At 36.1% G+C, this 21,569-nt stretch overlaps 3 protein-coding genes across 4 annotated transcripts; 1 reads left to right on the forward strand and 2 right to left on the reverse strand.

Moving 5' to 3' along the window:
* Window positions 1-4,600: 4,600 nt before the first annotated feature.
* On the reverse strand, window positions 4,601-8,641 carry LOC116170720 (gustatory receptor for sugar taste 64e-like). Its single transcript, XM_031487225.1, is given in 9 exon segments — window positions 4,601-4,717; window positions 5,517-5,606; window positions 5,652-5,814; window positions 5,863-6,017; window positions 6,064-6,143; window positions 6,146-6,179; window positions 6,229-6,371; window positions 8,108-8,296; window positions 8,344-8,641. Coding segments are annotated over 9 exon segments (1,254 nt in total). The 5' UTR covers window positions 8,627-8,641.
* Window positions 8,642-11,965: 3,324 nt separating this feature from the next.
* Window positions 11,966-14,752, reverse strand: LOC116172809 (gustatory receptor for sugar taste 64f-like). 2 transcript variants are annotated; one of them, XM_031490093.1, is made up of 8 exons: window positions 14,475-14,752; window positions 14,239-14,427; window positions 14,037-14,194; window positions 13,853-13,913; window positions 12,790-12,953; window positions 12,573-12,726; window positions 12,436-12,525; window positions 11,966-12,316 (listed from the first exon to the last, which is right to left on the reverse strand). In XM_031490093.1, the coding sequence occupies exons 3-8, from the start codon at window positions 14,117-14,119 to the stop codon at window positions 12,245-12,247; spliced, it is 624 nt and encodes a 207-aa protein (XP_031345953.1). In that variant the 5' UTR covers window positions 14,120-14,194; window positions 14,239-14,427; window positions 14,475-14,752; the 3' UTR covers window positions 11,966-12,244. The 2 variants fall into 2 exon arrangements, with proteins under 2 accessions (XP_031345953.1, XP_031345952.1); XM_031490092.1 differs by having other exon boundaries at window positions 13,853-13,987.
* A 5,133-nt stretch (window positions 14,753-19,885) lies between these two features.
* On the forward strand, window positions 19,886-21,012 carry LOC116170721 (gustatory receptor for sugar taste 64e-like). Its single transcript, XM_031487226.1, has 5 exons — window positions 19,886-20,135; window positions 20,205-20,393; window positions 20,438-20,595; window positions 20,643-20,765; window positions 20,821-21,012. Exons 1-5 carry the CDS (start codon window positions 19,886-19,888, stop codon window positions 21,010-21,012), a joined length of 912 nt encoding a protein of 303 aa, XP_031343086.1.
* Window positions 21,013-21,569: the final 557 nt, after the last annotated feature.

Consider the following 21,569-nt stretch of genomic DNA (forward strand, 5'->3'; position numbering starts at 1 on the left):
TGTCTTTCGTTATTATACCCTAGTTATAGACACTTGATTTCGGCATTATTTTCGTACTATGTTGTTATTCCATGGCTTAGTCTGAAAGCTGAAATCCATTCATGAAGTTGATAATTTATGAATTTCTTGAAATGCCTTCTATTACAAATCGATCCAGATCTCGACAGCGAAATAAAGCAGAGTTTTGGGGTTTTCAGCATTAGGTTCGTATTATATCGAGTTATTCCTGTATCGATTACTTAGCAAGCTGAAGTCTATATAATTTACCAATTTCGGTTACGGTATGTGGGAGATTCTTAAGCGCTATCGAGTTATTCTTGCGTCACAGCCTGAAAGGTACTGAATATCACCTTCAAACTTTACCACCTTTTCACAAAATTGCCATTTTCATGTTACACTCAAACTTCCGCACTCCATCATTTATTTTAATAAAGATTTTACATATTTGTTTGGGGTTCCACCGACAACGGCTGAAATCTAATCTCTGCTCAATGTTACTTACTCTTATATGTAAGGAAATCATAAACTAGAGCTTGAGCACAGAGCAGGTGATTCAAGGATTCACAACCTTTTACAGATGAAACAAATTTATTAGACAAAATCATTCAATAAGGCTGAAATAAAAATAGATACTCAGCGCCAAACTAAGAATACCACGAAACAAGCGATCGATTGAAACAATTAATTAAAGAACTCTTAAATACCTTTTAGAGTGAATGATCCAAAATATCCGCTCGTAACTGCGATTTTCAGTAAATATCGCACAAACACAAAAACCAATTAATAATGCTTTGGAACTTTACTTCCTTGATTGTACTTAAATTTGGTTTAAACGACACTGAGTTCTTGTAATTACAGATGTAAAATTGGCTCTTTGATGGTGAAAATATTCCCTTTAACTGGTACTTGAAGACTTTAAAGAAGGGCTTTACATAACCGATAACTAAAGGGCCCGATGAATGAAAGTGGTAACTAACAAAATATGAATATTGAGAAAATCTAGTTTAAAAATTGTCTTTCCATTCAACTTAACCAATTAATAAGCACACGTATTTGTGGTAAGTTTAACTTCATGAAGTGTTATTGTAATAAATAAGCCATTTTAATAATGCCATATGTAACTCCAAATTTTCATAAAAATTCAGTTACCTCCTTTATTAAGAAAATAAGACTAAAGATCATTCTATATTCTTTGTTTTCTGGTTCCATCTATAACTTTTTCATAAACCATTTGCAGTTACATGGAAATCTGAATACTGCATAAATAAAGGAGGTAAGTGGTCATTTTTATGAATAAAGGAGGTAACTATTGTTAGTTATGACATTCATCCATCAGAATGTGACTAAAACGTCACTATTATCTCCGTTATCCATATATTTTTTCTTTAGTTTGAGGAATTTTCGATTGATAGTTGGTAGAAATCGTAGATTATTTCTTATCTCATTCATTCACAACAAAACCCTATTTTCGGCAAAAATGTCAATTACCTCCTTCCATCGGACCTCACTTCTTTAATTCGACGATTAAAGTCCACCACAAAAAAAGCCTCGATTGACGTTCACCACCAAACAAGTCATGATCCACGCTTCCCCTGCTATTTAAAACATTGTTTATCTCTCAATTTCCTCTACTTGAATTTACGTTTTCGATGTTAAGCACCTGTTTTCTTACCGGCGAAACTTGTTTATCTTTAAACTAATTAGCTTACGCAGCGCTTTCTTATCGTAATGACCGGATTTAAATGAGATAATTTTAATAAAACATTTCCAAATGTCTCTAATCTTTCTAAATGAACAATAAAATAAAATCAAAGTACTAGCCGTTGTTTAAACAAAATGTGGCGTAGTCGTAATTTTTTAATATGTTGTTGAGGTCTGGGCCTTGAAACAAAAACAATAATTTCGGCCTTGGGAGAGGGGCTTTTGCGCTGCCATCTTGGATTAAAGGTATAAAAAATCAGTTTTTTTCAATATAACTCCGCAGCGGTTGATCTTACAAAAAAAAAGGATTAAATCAAAAGTAAAGAAGACAAACTTCTTTACATTTTTTGTAATAAACTTTTTGTACTTTTAATATCTTCCGTGTTACAGCGGCAGAAATATTATTTGTAAAATTTGTAAATTGACGCTTGAACCACTCGATTACATTATCAGCGTTTGCCTTTCTCTGATGGTCCTGGGTGGTTTATTTTGACGTCTTGATCATCATGAGTGCTTCTGACAATAGATTGTTCATCTTCGTCCTTCAATTTAACCCAGATTTTCTGCATTCCATGCTGCACCGCATCCCTTTCTACAAGTACATGAAATCAATTTCAGCAAGTAAACATCCGATACAAGTGTTTGCAACTGTTCCTTTGTGTGAGACGCAACTTTTACCTATTTCTCAATTAATTTTGGTCTTCTTTTTTCAATACGTTAGAATCTTTTAGTCGATTTCGTGAAACTTTTTGGTAAGTCGAAATCGTTTTAATTCGCTTTGTACCTCTAGTAGTGGTAATGGTTTGTTTTTCTTGTAAACTAGTGCGAAACTCCAAAGAATCTTCAGCAATATCTTCTCTTTCTCTTTGTTTTGATTATTACCGAGCTCCTAAAACGAGTTCGTGATTTTAGACTTTCTGTCCGTCCGTCCTAACGTCCGTCCGTATCCACGAAAACTCGCGAGCGGTTTCAAATTTTTCAATTGTGTTTTCTGTTTTATGTTTATCATCTCCCAGGGAAGAACTCATTACATTTTCAGTGACCCCTGAGCTCGTTTGCTATATTTGTTATAATTTTTTTTTCATGCGCTAGAATTGATTGATAATTTATCTAAGTATGTAGGTACATTTCATTGGTTTATCTTGACTTATATTAAATTATATCGATTATTTTATAGTATAGTATAGTTTTACAATAACCCTATTACCTCTATTATTTCAAAACTTTATAATAGTGTGATCAGATCATTCTCATAATCATTCTCATAGCGTAATTGAATGTTTCTCACCTTTTAATTTAGGTTGATGGTTTGTTTTCTTCATATTATATAAAATTTTTGAATAACATCACTAATTAACCTTCTTCATTTAAGTAATAATCTTCAAAATTAAGTCACTCAAAAAGTATTTAGATGTCACTTTAAATTCATTTATTAGCGAGCGATCTTCCAGTCTGAGTACTTTTCCCACAATTTATCAAACAGATAAGATCAAAGTTGTCTGTTATTTTCTTACGTTAATTTTTTTTATAGTTATTTGTCTCATTCTTATTTATGTAAACATGTCACTGCTACTAATGAAGTCATATTTCTGGAATTAATTACGATATTACAATTATCCAACACTTTAAATGCCCATTGAGGCTAAAACTTTAATTAAGATCTCAAATCCAATTTATTGTTTCTTATGTAATTGAGATGTGACTGTTATAATTATTTAGTCATTTAAATTCAGTATCCAACGATGTCCTCTCGTCTATTGTACCTACCATTAGCATAATTTAAGATAAAATCAAAGTACCTATTTTTGTGCTTTCACTGTTGATGTTATTTGATGGGATTGTTTTACTTTTATTTATGTAAATATGTGTAGCGTACCTATCTCCACAAAAATAAAAAAAATGTTTCAAAACCCATTCGTGGGTGTTGGCGCGTAACACAAGTGTAAATGATGAGTAACGGGCAAATATAGACCATAGCAAGTATCAACTACCGAAAACCCGTGGTCTCTAGGTGGGCTAGGGATTGAGTACCTACTCGATGGAACAGACAGACAGACGACGGAAAATCGAGCACATAAGCGTTACCTCAATTGCGTTCGTTGTGTTAAGCTAAAAAAGCGCTATTGTGACCACTTTGTCCAAGGTTGTTCTACCAACCCAACCCAACCCACTATACATTTACAAATATCCATGCCCGAACCCGGATTCGAACCAGGGCCCCTTAGCACCACAGTCAGCTTTAACTGAACTGCGCCAAACGGGCCGGCTATTATTTAGAATTTCTACATTTCGCTAGACTAATTACGATCATTGATGTAGGAGGTCACACAGGATCGCAGAACCTGCTATTTCTATATTGTTTGTAGTCTATATAAATAGCAACGCATACGATTTTCAGTAGGGGAATTTTTGCCACTCAACTCGCATTCGGAAACCTGATTTTCAATCCGACTCATATTCAATAGCACTGATCCTTGGGTACGTAGAAATCGATTGGCGAAGGTTTGACATCGCTTTCTCGAGTTAGTCAAGGAACAGACGGACCGACGGGCAAAACCATAACCGTTTGATATAAATGTGACTTAATTGCATTGCCTTGCCTCGTCATCGTTAGTCAATTCGGTCTAATGTCGATGTCCATTCCGCGCACTCAAGTGGTCGTGCACAACTTGAAGTTTATTGACGTATTGAATGAAGACTCGAGTGGTTCATACCATCATATTATATACCATTCACAATGTGATTTACTTGCATGATCTTTACGGTATGCTGTTTTCTTATTATATTGAAATCAATAGAAGCATTATGCGGGCCACTCTGTAATTGGGCGTTGAGGGCCCAGAACAAGAGAGGCACAATAAATAGATAAAAACAAATAAATCAAGACAAAAAATGTATCTTAACCTACTTTACAATATATTTCAGAATTTACAACAGATTGCGATACAAAATCCTTCTCCAATATGGGGCCAAACTGTAACAACATTAGTTCAAATGTTACTATGGTACCCGCTACCTGAAAAAAAAACAACGTCTTAGTGTAGAAAAAGTACAGGTCAGTGCATTGAAAACGAAACGCATTTTAAACGGTTCTGGTTCAACAGCTACGACAGGGGCACGGTCAATAATACTCATTTTAAGGAAAACGGCGTTGCTCCCTGTATTTGGATGTGCTTTGGTTTATCTGGTCGAAATTTCATGAATACCGTTGAAAAAGGTTATCAATATTGGCCATAGGTAATTGTTTAGCATGGTGGAGCAGTATGCGTTTTCTGAAAGGAACACTCTGTAAAAAACCTTTTTTGCAACATTAGGATTCGGGGTCGAATGGTCGGGAGGAGTCCCAATTTATGGCCACTTGCTGTTGTGATGATAGTCTAAAATGTTAAAACCAAAGCGAGTGGTGATAAAAACTGCTAAAATAAATGAATATTAAAAAAAAAATGATTTGGCCAATTACAATCAGGACAAAGTAAACGTCTCATCATCATTTTAACGGCCTGAAGATAAAGAGCGAATTTGTTAATAAATTGTATCATATTTTGTAAATAATAAACAAAATAAACCACCCCCATTTCAGGAGATAAAAGCCTTTCCAAAAACGTGCCATTTGCCATACCTTACTGTGTTGTATGTAGGTATTATTACTTACATCATCAGCAATTTTAGTTGTGGCTAGAATGCTATAAGATATTCGTAAGTCATTCTTAGGATATAAAAATACGTGATCGTTTTTCTAAAATAGTTTTTAGCTGCCCGGAAAAGGATCAGTTTTGTTTTCTACGCACCACACTGTACATAATTAGTGTTCATACCCGTAGCAAAAAGCTTCTTGTGACTAAAAAGAATTTGCACCCTGTGATTCCAACTGGATTAGTATGAATTTGTTGTATAAATCGATCAATCTGTAACACAAAATTACAATTTAACTTGAAACGACCAGCCCTTACCTCCGAGTTGTACAAATTTGAGGGCACGGACTGCAGAAATCTTAGGGGCTCCCGACTTTCATCATAAATTCTTGCAGCATACATGGATACGATAAATACTCTTGTGAGAAGAAATCCGAAGGAGTAAAAGAAATAAACCGTTGGTATGATACCAAATCTTGGCCTGCAATGTAAGTGAGTCCATTAAATGCCTTTTTTACGTACTTTCTACTTCAGGCTGTTGTAAAGTTGTACGCAAATAAACATAAGGTTGCTGACGTATGATATTGTCACAAGTGGACCAATTTGCTTGTCAGTAATCTCGCATAAGACGGCTAAATTGTCGTAGTCTTCTCGAACTTGCTTCCAAAAACTTTCATATGTAACCTAAACAGCAAACTAATGCATACGACTTACAAGAATTGTCACTTACTTTCGCATTCTCAATTCGTTTCGACACTTGCCTAAATCTTACCGCTAGCGCGAAACTGATTAATATTATGAAAAGGTCCAAAAATTCCAACAAAATGTGGCCAGTACGTTCGAAGTCTAAAATGTTTGTTGTAATAGTGGCAAATGGTTAAGGGTGGGCACTAACCTGCACCAGAACTGCCTTCCAGTGTGCGTAGGAAACTGTGGAGAATACCTGAGGGAAAGCAAAAGAGAAGTAAACTTCGGCACTTTGATTTTCGCACTTCCAAAAGGAGTTAAGCGCATTCAGTATGAAGAAGGTATGCTCGACTGTAACATAAACGGTTTAATGTTATAAAATTATCATTAATGAATTATTATATTGATCTATTACTGAAATTATTTTCTGTTGAACCATAAATAAATACAATCGGCGTATTGCGCGTTTTTAAATAGAAAACTAGATGCGGTCCGCGATAATGCTTGTTTATAAAAGCGGTGGTGAGAAGAATTACTGAACGTTGAATGACAAAATGTGAGGACGTCGAGTGTTTTGACTGCAGAGTTTAGAAATGCACGCCTTTGCAGTTTTGTAAACTTAAAAAGTGTTTGTGTTGTACCAGTAGAGTTTTGCGTTTTTCAAATTCGTCCGTCATTACAAAATTGATGGTCGATCTACATAGTGCACTGAAGATCATCATCAGAACCAGCAACTACCAACATAGCTTCTCAATTTAACCAAAAGAAGTCCGCACTGATGATTGAACGTGTTGTGGGTAGCTTTAGTTGAAGTAGTATTGGACTATTGGAGAAATGTAGTTTAATTTAAGGTCTTTTGCCTTTAAATTTTGTCACGTGCGTTTACGAATCCAGTAAGCTTGGAGTCTCGTGTAATTTGGGCTAAGCGCAAAAGAGAACGGATGGACCGATTACGATGAAATTTTGCAGGTGGATTCTTTATCAAATTTGTAGATCGGGGTTCGTGTTTCGCAATACAGGCCAAAAGATAAGGAAGACCTTTTTGACATCTCCGTTACTTATGAACCGAATTGTATGAAATTAAAATACGAAATGCAAAAAGATGAGCCAAATCGATTCCACATTCACAGTGCCTTTTAAGCACATTTTTGTAAATTTATTTGTAAAAACTTTAAACGTGAATTGCGGGTGAACGGGACGTCGGAAATGCGTACCGACAAAGCGAATGTTGTAGTCCCCGACAAGATCTTACTGATGGTGGAATCAAACTGCCTAATAGAATACTGATCTTTGGACTTTGATAATGTTTGTCATGTCGGCCATTTATGAACCAAATTGCATAAAATTCAAACTGAGGTTTTCTTGATATCACTAGAATACCTGTAACTCATGTAGGCGAAACCAAAATTTTAAACCACAAAAGCAGTTCGACCGCAGAAGCAGTTTTCTAGGGACGGAAATCCTTACAACGTTCAAATGAACAAGTGATAATATTTCTTTATTGTTGTCTGTGCATTGATTAACATTAAATTCGTTTTGGTTAGAATTCATTTACGTGGTATTGGGAAAATATGTGCTTTAATTTTAGATTTAGAGCGTTTGTAATTGTTTAGTTTTAAATTTGTCACGTGTGTTTACGAACCCAGTAAATTTAGAGTCTTTTGTAATTTGAGAAAGTTGAGTGTGTTATTAAAAAATTGTTTGTGAAAATAAACGCAAATAAATATTGTTTGTAACTCCAGTTTTTGTGGCCTTTTGAATTCATTTTCAGTGACGAACGGTGGGATGACAGTCTCATTTATTTTTTTAAGTTTTAGTCCTTGAAGTTTCGCGTGAGTATTTTGTATTTTTGTGTATGGCATACTGTGCGACCAGGTGTCTTACACGGCAATAGCTACAAAATGATTCTCGTGTGCTAATTAAGTAAATTATTCAAATAATGTGAAAAATCGTTGAATTAGAATACAACTAATTACTTTGCATTTTGCACCCAAATTCAATTCAAGTAATTTGCGTTGAGTGAATCACAACACAAAACAAAACTCTTATAATACATACATCAAAAAGAAAACTTTTGAATTTCTTACCTACTGCAAATATTAAAACAACTAACGTTATTGTTTTAATATTACTTTTTAGGTGCGGTGGAAATCCATAATCATTTCTCATGGAATGTTCTACTTTCGACCAGTCTTGCATCAAACTTCCCCAATTATGAGCAATTCGTGTAAAAAACAGCACGCCAAAGAAGTTGCTGACGTAAAACGTAAAAGTCGCTGAAAAACACATCTATGACAGCGTCCAAAATTGGATACATATTTACCGGATTTGTCCAAAATTAATCCAGTTTTTGTGAACTCGATACAACAGAATACGGCATTCGTCAGCGCCCCGAGCGCGTTTAGCATTGTGTAAAAGAATCTCATCGACTTCCACCGAAATTTAATTTTTCGCTTATTCCTGTTGTTTATCCCATAAATGGGCATGAGGCCGAAACACTGTCCTATGGAAAGCACAAAAGATAGCGATCTGTGCAGGGACAACGGATGTGAAACAACTTCCCTAGATTTTAACGCGACCTTATTGTTTGTCTTTAAATCGTCCATTGCGGTATGGTTAGTCAAAGGGCGAACTGAAGTATGCCTCCATTTTTCCTATCTTTGCTATCTCGTTCGTCGATAATAACAAACTTGTTTGTGCTACCTAATGCACTATAGATTTTTATCCATAATGCGTAAACATTGCAAAATAGTCAACAGAATTGATTTAGTTTAACCCCTCACGTCAATATCTTCAATGGAAAAGTACGCGATATTAATAAACTATGATAAATGAAATTAATGGCTGTCCAAGTGGGAACAGACGCCTTCATTTCATAAATAACAATTCCAGGAGCGTGAGAAGTTTGTCAGGTGCACAATGCTTATAACGTTTGCATAGATATTTTTGTTTAACAATGTGGAAAGAATGAGTAGATACCCACACAATTGCTTACTGATAACCGCAGTGGTGATCACCTTATTGAAAAAAAACACAAATTGAACATGGTACTACTGTAAGCTGCTTTTTTAATTTTTCGGTCATTACAATAGAACATGCGGTGATATTTATTAAGAAGTAGACATAGGGATTTATGTGTACTGTTTTTCCCTATCTCTAATTTGAAATATCAAAAATCTGATCTGATTAATTTATTTGAATATGTTGTTTTGGCTTCACAGAAACTCAATCCCTTATGCTCCTTAAACTGTTACCGGCACTATACAAATTGACAATATCAGCTTTTTCTTCAGGTGAATACATAGCACACGAACGAACATAAAAATACAAAAGCCAAAGCAACAGCCCGATCTTTGTTTGTTTTAAGATATTTTGGATGCACAAAATTAGCCGCTTTTCAGAAGAGATTTTGTCATTTAAAAGTAGACATAATGTAATTTATTATACCTATGTCGAGTTCACAAACGAGGTTACAGAATAAAATATGACACTATCGCGCCATACCACCACCTCTTTAAATACTCTCCTGGTTTGAAGTGACTTACCAACTTAGGATTCCCCCTCGTTTACCCGTTCTGGTGTTCAACTAGATCAAGGGTGCGCGATTAAGTGACGTTTTTACCACCTGCACCAGGAATCCCAATCCAACATCTCGTTGATTTCTGTCTGTCTGTTGGTCTGCTTGTACTCTTATTTACGGCTAAACGGCTGAACCGATTGGAACCAAATTTGGTACACCTATTCTTAGACATAAAAGGAAGAGCTCAAGAAGGGCAGAATCGCGCGTGCATAAGTGTGCGGATTGTATATATGTTCTAGCCATAGCAATTTTCTTGGCGAAAGTGCAAAATTATCAAATTTCACTGAATATTGTCCCTAAGAGGAAAGATTCTTTTTTTTCCAACGGTTCCTTAGTTTCCTACATCAATATATCCCATCGAAAGTATGTGTAAAATAGGATAAGTAATATTTTTGATGTAGGAAGAATACAAAAGGAAACTCAATTTTACGTTAGTTCTGGTATGAATTTTAAATTGTCGGTTTTAACATATCGATCTATCATTTTTAAGGTGAAAACTGATTTCTAGTGATGAGCATTGGAACATGAAAATTTAGTTCCTGCAATGTTTAAGGACAACCAAACAATCCATAGAAATGAGAGACTCGAACGTATTGTTGTTTTATCATAAGATTGACCATTAGAACAGTTTAATTGCACGGTTGGCACTTCTAGCCGGATGAAATCTACTTTCGGACGTCCTAACGATCTGGGACATATCTCAAAATCTATATTAATTAAGCGCGGTTCTAATGACACTAGGATCCAATCAAAGTAGACCAGCTTTGTTGCAACACAATTAGTTAACTACGGTTAATTATACTTAACTAAATGGCCGGGCTTAAATTCCGAGATTCGGTTAGTTCAGTTAACACCGTTCGCGTCCCGGAGTTCTGGAATCAACCGACAGGTCACTTCATCAAGTTTTTCTATGCGTAAGCGAACGACCTTGCTAGTTTCTATCCTAGTTTTAATTTAACATAAGGAAACTGAAATCGGCTCGTACCCAATTAATGAAGCTGAAATCTTACAATATTAATTTCTCCCTGATTCTACATGGCGAGGGCTTGCGACGAACTTCCGTACAAATTGTAGTAACTAACTCATGTAAGCGGGCGAAAGTAGCGGTAGTCGGCGGCAACCTTTATGTATTGTGGGCGGAACGGAGAGACGGGCAGACGGACAGACCCTAGCTTCACCAAGGAATGCCTCGGGTAAATTCAATCAATGTACTTCAGGAATCGAGCAAATGGCGGCGGTCACTTCGGGAAACAAAAAGAAGATTAGGGCAAACTCCCTAGTGGGAATGAAAGAAACAAAACACAAATTAATTAGCGGTATTTACGGGAAAGCAAATGCACGAAAGCTAAACAATATCCCCCCACTATAATTAATGAAACGGAAAGTAGCCTTGCAATTAAGCGGTAGAAATTTCTGTGCAAGAAAAAGCAAAAGCTGTAGATAAAGTTCGGTAAACTTAATGTAAAAGGTAAATTAAACGACATAAATGCAACATAAATTTACGGAAAAGCTCAACATTTCGGTACCCACAAAAAGTAGCTTTCGAAAGTGCAAAAGGTAGATAGATCGATGATTTAAATACTGTACGGTTGCCAAAGTAGATTTACGGAAAGTATCAAAAATTAATACGGTGCTTACAAATGTCATTAGCAAAACACTTTATCTTTTATAAAATTCGGCTGTTTCATGGAGGGATCGACGGTTTTTCTAGCCAACACAGCGTATTCGGTTATCTACATAACCGGATGCTGTTTACTGCAACACATTTATTTAGCTACTGTTAATTGCCTAAAGGCGGTAGTAATTCCCCAGGTCGGCTCAAAGGTGGCTTGTCAAAACTGATATCGGCGAAAACCTGTATGATCTGGAAGCTTTAATGCTCCTTTTAATCTACCAATAGAAGCAAAAAGCTGATAATAATGGCTTGCCTGAACCAAATAATGAACATGAGCGCAACACATAATTGCGGCAGTCCACATCTTAGTAAAGTCATGTCCTTAAATTACGCCCCCAGTGTCTGTATACCCTTGACAAGGGATGCATTTATTTCGTGGCAATTCAACCACATTACCGCACGCAAGTTTTGTGAATTATAAAAAACAAGTACAAATGTATTGAATTCAATTAATCAATGTTAAATGAAAAGAAATGACATTTAAGCACTCCTGTGGTGAATTCCACTTTTTGTTTACCCAAATGGTTGATTCTAAATATATCCCATATATTATCGACGCCAGTGGTAGTAAATATATTTCGACGGTTCTTTTTATGAGTCAATGTCCAACTATGACACCCCTTCTGTTTTGAAGCAATATTAAACGGTTTAGTTGTACGTCCCCCGTACTACTAATATTGAGCATTTAGAAATAGTTCAACTACGTATTACCTATAACAGGTTTTCATTCCGATATTAAAATACTGATAAGGTTACGATTTTTTTATCGCTTATTGATTGGCTCAGGTCATTACATTGTAAGATTTTTGCGAACAATATTATAACTACCTATATTACCATAGAGTGTGTAAAAGCATCTTAACGATTTCATCGCACTATATGCATGAAAATATAATTATTTTAAAGAGCGTATATAGAATCCAATCTTTCCAAAAACCAGTGATGCGTCGTTTCACATCACACTAGCTCCTAGTGAATGTGAAAGTTGAGTTGTGAGAATTGTACCAAGACTAATTCATACGTGAGCATGATTGCAAAAATCTGGAAAAAAGAAAGATGTTTAGTATTTGTATTCACCTATACCTTTCGTTAATTATTTATAGAGATTGTAGAAAAAATTAATAATTCATCAGTGTATGCGATTCCATTATAATACTTACGTGTAGCACAATGTGCCTGGTAACCCTAAATACTTTATTCCCAGTAAAAGCTACACAATTGCCGTTTATCTGTTGAAGTAACCTTTGAATCTAAACAAAAATAGTTTACTTTCAGCCATGTGGAAATTACGGCTTACTTCAACATTGTATTGCCTGGTTGAAACGGAATTTAGCGGAATGCTTGCTTCTAGACTGGTCACATTTACCTTGGATAGATAAACAGAGGTGAGAAACATTTTCGTGGCATACACCGCAAAACATACTATATTATATACTTTTTCGGTGGTGAATCTAGAACGATTTGTTTAGCCATAAGTTCCCGTTCTTCAATTGTATTTAGTTGTTGTTGCTTACCCTGGTATGACTGTGATATAGCGAAGATATACTAAAGATAATAGTAGGTTGCAGGCGTATGATACAAATATCAAATTAGTAATGATATTTTCGATATCGCAACCAAGAACGCAAATACGATTGTAATCTTCCCGAATATCTTTCCAAAACGTCGGGTTTGGTTCCTAGAACATAAATATCAAAACTACATTACACTCAACTTAAATCCCTCAGTTTATCGAAATAAAATTGGCAAATTGGATTTGCACTCGAGGTTATTCTTTTCTTACTTCTAAACCCAACAAAGAAAAATTTCCAACGACACCGCTTCATAGCGAACGTGAACGAAAGAGTATCTCGAAATAGAAAGCGATAAAAACGCGTAAATTTTTGATAAAGGTGTGCATTTTCGAGACAAGCGAAGAGAGGTATCAGGTTGTAGGGGGGTTTTGCGGCAGACTTTCCAAGATCTAGTACGTATTACCTGTAAGTGGGAATTTATTTTCACATAATTGCAATGATTGTGTATTTAATTTAGCGAGCGGTTACGTACCATCGTAGGTCGATTTATAAAAAATTATCATGTTGCAATAAAGTGATTCAAGTACTCAATCAACATAGTCCCTTCACAATCTGAAAAAGAAAGCTGTTACCATGGATTTTCCAACTGAACATTGCGTTTTCGCTTTTTGGTAGTGAGGATACTTTATGTAAGTACTACATCTTTTCTTATTTCGTTGGAGGATCTCAAATGATACACCCAGGTGTCACTGCTAGTGATAATTTTTGAAAAAATATCGATATCGAATATTAAACCATCCAAATTCCTCTGACATATGCAGTACCTTTCCTTGAATCTTTAATTAATCCAAATCCCTGTATTGTCTCCGGTGTTTTTGCCTCAAGGGCCTACCTGTTTTTGAATCACCTTGTATAGATTCTTGACCCCAACGAAGCGGTTTTTACCAGAACTTTATTTAGACCAATATCCTTCCTAGTCAACACTGCTTCTAAGTTCAAGTTTTACATCACCCAGTTTTCAACATTCAAACCGCTACCTAATTTTATTACAAATGGTACCTACCGGTTGATTTACTTTCCACACAACGGCTCTTAATTTTTTGGTAATTTGTTGATATCGGAAGCTGAAAAATAAGCCTATCAACGAAATTAATAGGTCTAGGTATGCCATTCCAAGAATGGAAAGCATATAGCAACACTAAAACCCAATGTTGCTTTTAAGAACTTCATAGATTAATTATGACTACCTGGCACAGAAGTCCAAGAAGCAAATTGTATGGCAAGTGTTCAAAAATTTGTGGAAAAATCGCGATAAAGTACAACCTTTCATGGTATGTTATGTTTCTGGAAACTGCCTTCACTTTGACGTGTTGAAGGGTATATAACGAAAAAAGGAGTATCTGCCCTAAAAAATTGAGTGAGATCCTGCAGTTGATATGAAATAATCACCCAAGCAACATAAGAATGTTACAATAATCGCGCATTTTGTATATCTGATCGCATGCGGTGGGTACCCATACTTTGCGCCCAGCAAATAGTCAAGGTCCATCCACTTTTGCATAAGCATTGGTATTCGTCTAGTACTCCTAAGTAGAGCAATTGTAGTAAACATACTGGAGGTGTAAAATACAGTTCTCACTAAAACAAATCCGGTGAATCATTAAATTTTGACAGTTTACCCTTACAAATATGCCTAAACGTCCAACCATCATCCACAAGCCAACCAGTAATGTAACATGAGACAGTTACAAATATCAACAAGATAACAACTCCTCCGGAATATACAGTTTTATACGAAATCCATTGAAATCTCACACCAGGGGTGCCACGTTCTCGAGAAAAATGTAAAGGAAATAACCCTATTAATTGCCCTACGCGTAATAGTAATATAAAAAGGTTGTAAATCGGAGAATTTTGCGGCATAGGGGAGGCCATAGGAACATTTCTGTAATCCATCGAACTGAAGTGGTTGCGTTTGATTAATTAATGTACCTCAAAGGTTCTGTGTCATTAGTCAAAATCATTTGTATGATAAATGATCCTATAATACCTAATCTGTTGTTATGATGTGATTTATTTTCGCTCGGCGTGACAGGCATTAGTAAATTAAATTGAAATTTACGGACGTGTATTATGTGTTTACTGATAGCCATTGTAAATGATACGATTTATGATCAGTCTTTTAGTAGTTCATGGCATACGATGCACTAGACAATGTAAAGATGCAATAATGTTCTAAGTCTCAGGTCCTTCTTTCTTTCTTTTCAAAATTGTCGTAACGAAGAGAGTTCTTCCACACTCAATTCTTGATATATCGTTGAGCGAGGCATTTTCTCTTTTCGAGTACCCTCCTGCAACACCTTGTTCTCAAGATATTCCTTTTGACATCACTAATAGGTATGCCTTGTCCAGACGATTCGATCGTTCTCTCTTCTGAGATTCCGTTCTCGAAATATTCACACTTGAAGTTTTGATATCACTAGCCGATATGTAGTACATTTTTTTGGAAGATGTGCATAGTACTAACTATTTATGAAACAAAATAAAACAGCCAATAATTCCATTCTCTCTAACTTAAGTATGCCTTTCGCTACTCTATTCTACACTTTGTCCCCTTCTCTCTTTCCCTGGGTCCATCCTGACTCGTTCTCTTCTTTTTCATCTCCGTCTCTCTGCTGTGTGATGACATACTCTTATCGGCAGGCCACCCACCTTCAGCGACAGTAAATTCAAGAGACCGTTCTGCGCAAATGCCGAAGAACAATGAACTTTCGCGACGAAGCTTTGCAAAAAGTCAGCGTTGATCCTTGATCACTAGTTTCGATGGCGGGGTAGCGCGCTAACGTACCGAGTTTCGCGTTGTTAGTTTTGTTTTGTTTTAATTAGGCGGAGTAGTCACTTTATTTTTTCTTGTACTTTCCTTGAATTTCATGGTCACAATATTTGTTATTATTTACATTTTGCATTACATTTTGATAGTTGTTTATTGAAGTATGGCGTGCTCTAAGCTTTGTTTTATAAGTACCGTTACTGAATCATGTTTGTTTGTTATAATGCACAGGTGATTATGCCTTTATATATTTTTATTAAGTATTCATTTATGTATTTAGGTGGAGTATATTATCAGTGTGATGTCCTGAATGCGTCGACTAACAGTTTATTCCGTCGAGGAAGTACCATTTTGATGGTTTTTTATGCATTTTTATTAAGTCGTTTGACTGCATTTAACTCCATATCTGATTTTATTGTACGATTTGAGATGTTTGATTTGTATATTTCTCTTTGATTTTGTCGTCGTAGTTGATTTATTTCTTGTATTCGTGTGTGTTATCCCAGATTTTTTGTCCAAAGATGTTTTTTCCTGACCCTTTTTTGTGCGTAATATATTTCTTGTTTTTTTTTTTGCTCACAAAACTCTTTGTTTCATTCACTGCTCTTCCCCTCCGGGATATGTCTCAAATTCCAACATATCGAAAAAACCACCATAATCACTCCGACTTGAAAGTTAGATGTCCCTGCTTGTAATTTTTTCCTTGCCAACTGTTGGTATATAGCTAAGTCAAGATTGTAGTGCTGGTTCCGTGACTCCTAAGATCATTACAGTTGGATTGTCCTTCTTTTGTTTTCTTCATTTCTCTATTTGGACCATCCTTTTTATTCACCTCTCTCCTCTTTCCTCATCCTCTAAAATTGCTTTTCCTAGTTTTGTTTTCCTTTCTACGTTACCATATCAGACACTCTATATGTTCCTCTTTCTCGCCACATAATCTGCATTCGTTTACTATTAATTTTATGTTGTTACGTCCTTCCTTAACTACATTTTCCGCCTGTTGTTCTGCAATTGTATGTTTCCGTCTCTCTTTGTAATGTTTTTCCATACTTTACCATATCTCTCAATTCCCTCTACCTCCTCCTATCCGTATCCGTTTTTTCTAATGTTTTTTCTTTGCTCCACCACTTCCCTTTTGTATTCATTATTGTTGACAGGTATTCCTTTAACATTTCGCTTCCTCTCTCTTACTCTTCTTGTTTTATTCCTCCCAGCTCCTCTAATGTATTTCATGACCACATCTCCGTTACGTACATCACCACCCCTCTTCATTTTTTCCTTAATTTCCTTCTTTATGCGTTTTCTTCGCTATTTCATTTGGATCCCAGATTCCTTCTGTTCTATTTTGTTCTCTCTCAATCCTTTTTTTCCGTACCCTTTTCCCAAGTCTTGTCATCTTTGATTCTTTCACATGAAGTTCCATTCCAAAACGCCTTTGAGTCTTTTCCTCCAATTTTTATTTTACATATTTGCCTCGTACATTTCCTTCATGTTTCCTAGGTTGTTATCTATTTTTCGTTACTAAATATTTTTCCCTACTTTTCCGGGTCTCCTATGAATCACCGTATTTTTAAATCAATAAACAATGATATAACTTTCCCTCCTTTTTAGCGCATTTTTGCAAATTTATTTGTAAAAAAGTAGTTTTTATTGTCACTTTGGCCGGCTGGCTGGGTGACAGCAAATGCGGGCCCACGAGGAGTGTACAATTGTACATGTACCTACCGGGGCCATGTAATTAACAACTTTAGGGACATGGCTACATGATGTGGGGTCGGCGTCATCTGGGTGCCATCCTCGAGCGCGTAATACTAACGAGGTGCTTTTTAAGTTTTTTCCTATCTTCTTCTACAGTTTTGGGCGGACTGATTTCAAATTGGTGTCGTCAGAAAGATCTTGTAAACACGCACAACTCCTGTGCGACGGAATTTTGTTTTTTTCCCCTAGGGGCGAAATTAACCACACCCTGCAAGGCGCGCTTCGAGGGGTAGTCGGCTTCGGGCTTCCAAAAGGATATTAAAGCTCGAATCGTGGTCTCTTTTTCCCGTGTCTCGAGCTCGAGATGTGCCTCAAAAGTTGAATACTATTTGTGGAGGGTTTTTAGCGAAATCTATCAAAATGCGAATTCCTAGTGAACGATACGTCGGAAGTGGTTACCGATAAAGGGAATGTGGCTAACCCCGACAAGATGTTATGAATGGTGGACTCAAAACTTCAAACGCGAATTGAAGGTGAACGGGACGTCAGAAGTGGGTACCGACAAAGGGAATGTGGTACCCTCCGGCAAGATCATATTGATGACGAAGTCAAAACTACCGATCTGCTACACAAAAACGCGCTGAAGTCTCTTCGATCTCACGCGAGGACTTTGGTAATGTCAGTTAGTTACATTACAAGGGTTGAAGACCCTTGTTCGTACTACATAAAATTGGTCCTCTACGGCACTGGTAATTTTACCTACAGCTAGCCCTGTATAAAATGTTAATACTCCTACCTTGCGGAAGTTTGATTCTTTATCTCCTTATTAAATCTGAAAATCAAAACTTGACGCTCTGGTTTGCCTACACACGAATAAACACGAATTCCAACATAAATAATTGAGTATATTGACAAACCAAAGTCAATCCAATTCTTTTCTCGTTTGGACTTCTCTGATTTAAAGCATTGATTTATTTCCTACGCTTCGGATAAATAACACAAAATCTCCCCATTTATTTTCCAAATTTTCCGAAGCTTCGTTAAGCACCCCATTTGCAGCTATGGATCGTCACAATTTTTATCCTAGATACAGCAAACACAACCTCTATCTCGAGGTCACGTATCAGTTCTAATTCCGTTATCTAAATTTTGTTGTGCACAATATACTCGTACCTACCTCTTTCAATGACAAAATATTTACATACACCGTTCCAAATTCCTTTGTATTTATACAACTATAATGATTAGATGCAATACAATTTATTTTCACTGGTCGGTTCCTTTAAGAATATTATGATTACGTCAAATAAGGATCCACTGCAAAGTCAGAAAGATAACCGACCAATACTTTATACAATTCAAAAAATTAAAGTAACGTACAGATATGACTGGAATCCATGATTATCTTTAGGTTATGAATAGTGCGGTTTTTCCTCAGAAAGGCCTCCTCCAAGAAAAAATGAGAACTGGATCGCCTTTCGGGTGATAATATAGTTGAACCTTTATGTAACTTGCTTTCGTACAATTCTCTCCCGTTGTATAAAAAGTTTTAGAATAATGAAGCTTGTATTTACCTAGACTAACTTTTCCGCTTATTATTTGAGTTGTTTCGTAAGCCAAATGCCACTTTAATCATCTTTGATTTTTAACGAAAATCGTTTTACAACGGAGAGTTTCTTCAAAATGAGATCAGTAAATGCTTGTTTAATTTGCTCTTTTAATTTAACTTTATACGTTCACAATTTAAAAATAGCCCTCTGCTTATAACGGCGAAATTAATATTCAAATTTTCTCGGGAAAACACTTTTTCTTATTAATGTTGATGCGTAGAATTTAATTGTATATGTGGGTTTCAATAGGCCCTACTACAATTCAGACCAACGAACGCTTTATAATTGTTACGCGATTCACAAAAATTGGCTCAGCCGATTTTATACTATTCAGTACTCTTTGATTGCGACGATCCCTATTAAAATAGGTGATCATTGAACACCTTGATCTGGATTTGTGGGTTATGGTTCTTTTGGACACACTTACCTAGCTGCCACTGCGTTCCTATGGGGAGATTATAGAATTGCAAAAAAAATTGTGGATCAAGAAAAGTGATCCCATCCGATCCCATCCCCGTCCTTAACATATGGATTCTATAGTCATTGGACCACATCTGATTACATTTTTCTTCGATTGCGCTACTTGCATTCACAAGTTTTTGAAACTGTGCACGCCTTTTCAGAATTTGAGTAGAGCGAAGGGCGGAAGAAATGTCTTCATTTTTTAAATTTAGAAATTCAATGTGCGATAAAATCGATTGTTTCTTCGAGTACGATAAAGGTACAATGGAAACAACGTTTTTAAACTTTCATGCTAATGGCGTTGCGTTTTCAGCTTTCGACTATCTGCATTACAAAACTACAAAACATTTAATTTAATCTTGACACGACACGTCCACCCTTCTATGTTGTTTACTGAGGTAATAGTAGAGACCGTTACATATAAATACAACTTTTTACGCTCAAAACAATAGTTATTTTTTTCAATTACCAACAGCTCTTTCTAAAACGTCCGAGTATGGCGGAACAAATTCTTCACAACCCTCCAATTCATGATATATTTACCTTCATCCTTTGCTTGGGACAAATTACGGGCGCATTTCCGCTGCGTTTTGTAGAGAATGTCGAAGCTTGTTCAGTTAAATTTCGATGGATGCACTATAAAACCTTCTATTCGATTTTTCATATTTTCTTATTAATTATGATGACATTCTTCTGTGCGTGCGGTGCCCAAATGGCATATATTTCTTGGACTTTTCGCCACATTGGTGAGTACCAAACACATGGTGGTCGCGTTGCAAGGGCACCACGGCTAATCAAGACATATTGTGTTGTAGTAAGAACGCTATTTTATGCGACCAGCTTATGGGGAGCAATCTCTCTTTTTGTTGTCGTCAAAAAGTGGCCGGAATTAGTCGATAAATGGATTGAGCTGGATAAAAGTATGGCACATAATTATGGATTTCCTAAGAATATGAATAAACGGGCGAAGATAATGGCGCTGATAACTACAATATATGCCACTGGTTGTCTGTTTTCTTTGCATCATGCCATTATAACGCATTTTTAGGTCAAATTTTGATTTTTGTACTATACAACGTGGAAAACACCCGCAAACTGGCACGGGCCCAAAATGTACCCTTTGGACATAGCATTTATTTCAAAACCGTATTTGCGCAAGTATTCAATGCAATTCCATATTCACTTATTCTAGGATTACTATGTCAGGTTGTTTGCTTGGTTTGTAGTTCTTATGCACGTTTTCGTTGTTTTAGTTCGTGTTCTTTCTTAGCATATGGCGCTTTGCCTACTCGGACCTTTTTATTTCATTGATTAGCTCATTTTTAAGCATTCGACTCCAGCAAATTACAGAGAGGGTTAAATTTGCAGCAAAAAAGGTAGGTCTATAACTCTATAATCGCAGAAGGGTCATATGCAAATGTTAACGAATAGAGACGAACCATAGCGTTTTGGAGAGAAATCAGAGAAGATTATGATCGGGTGTGCGTTTTATGTAAAGAAGCAGATGATGCCATGAGTAATATTATATTTGTCACCTACACCACTAATCTGGTACTGCTCTTGGTATACCTTCGCAACTGCACAATAATAGAAGGGTTAGTGCAACTGATACAACATTTTTAAAAAACGCGCGATTGCTGTAGAATGAATTTGGAAAAACTGTACAATGTCGTCTGCTTCACTGTATACTTAGTCAGAATATTCATCGTCTCTATATACGTTTCATGGATCAACGACGCAAGTAAAGAACCGATCCATATACTGAATTCCGTTTCGACTACTCAATACAATACCGAAGTAGGAACTTATAAAATGGTAATTTTTAGTATCTGCATTTTCTGCTTTAGATTCAAAGATTTATCCAACAAATTAATACTAACACTGTTGTTTTCACTGGGCAAAAGATGTTCAAGGTAACAAGAACGCTTATTATGAACGTAAGTAGTGGTACCAAGTGGTCCTTCATTTAAATAAAATGTGGCTTTTTTAGATTGGTGGAATTATTTTAACTTACGAGTTGGTGTTGGTGCAGTTTTCTGAACTTCATTTTACTTAAGGTATCTCCATAGACAATGCATTTTGAGTAACAAATAACAAACAAAATTGTATCACGTAACATAACTGCAAGATTCCCTTGGTACATGGAACATTACACATAATAAAACTGCAATATACACATG

The sequence above is a fragment of the Photinus pyralis genome, unplaced genomic scaffold, assembly GCF_008802855.1.
Source record: "Photinus pyralis isolate 1611_PpyrPB1 unplaced genomic scaffold, Ppyr1.3 Ppyr1.4_LG5, whole genome shotgun sequence".
Lineage (NCBI taxonomy): Eukaryota > Metazoa > Arthropoda > Insecta > Coleoptera > Lampyridae > Photinus > Photinus pyralis.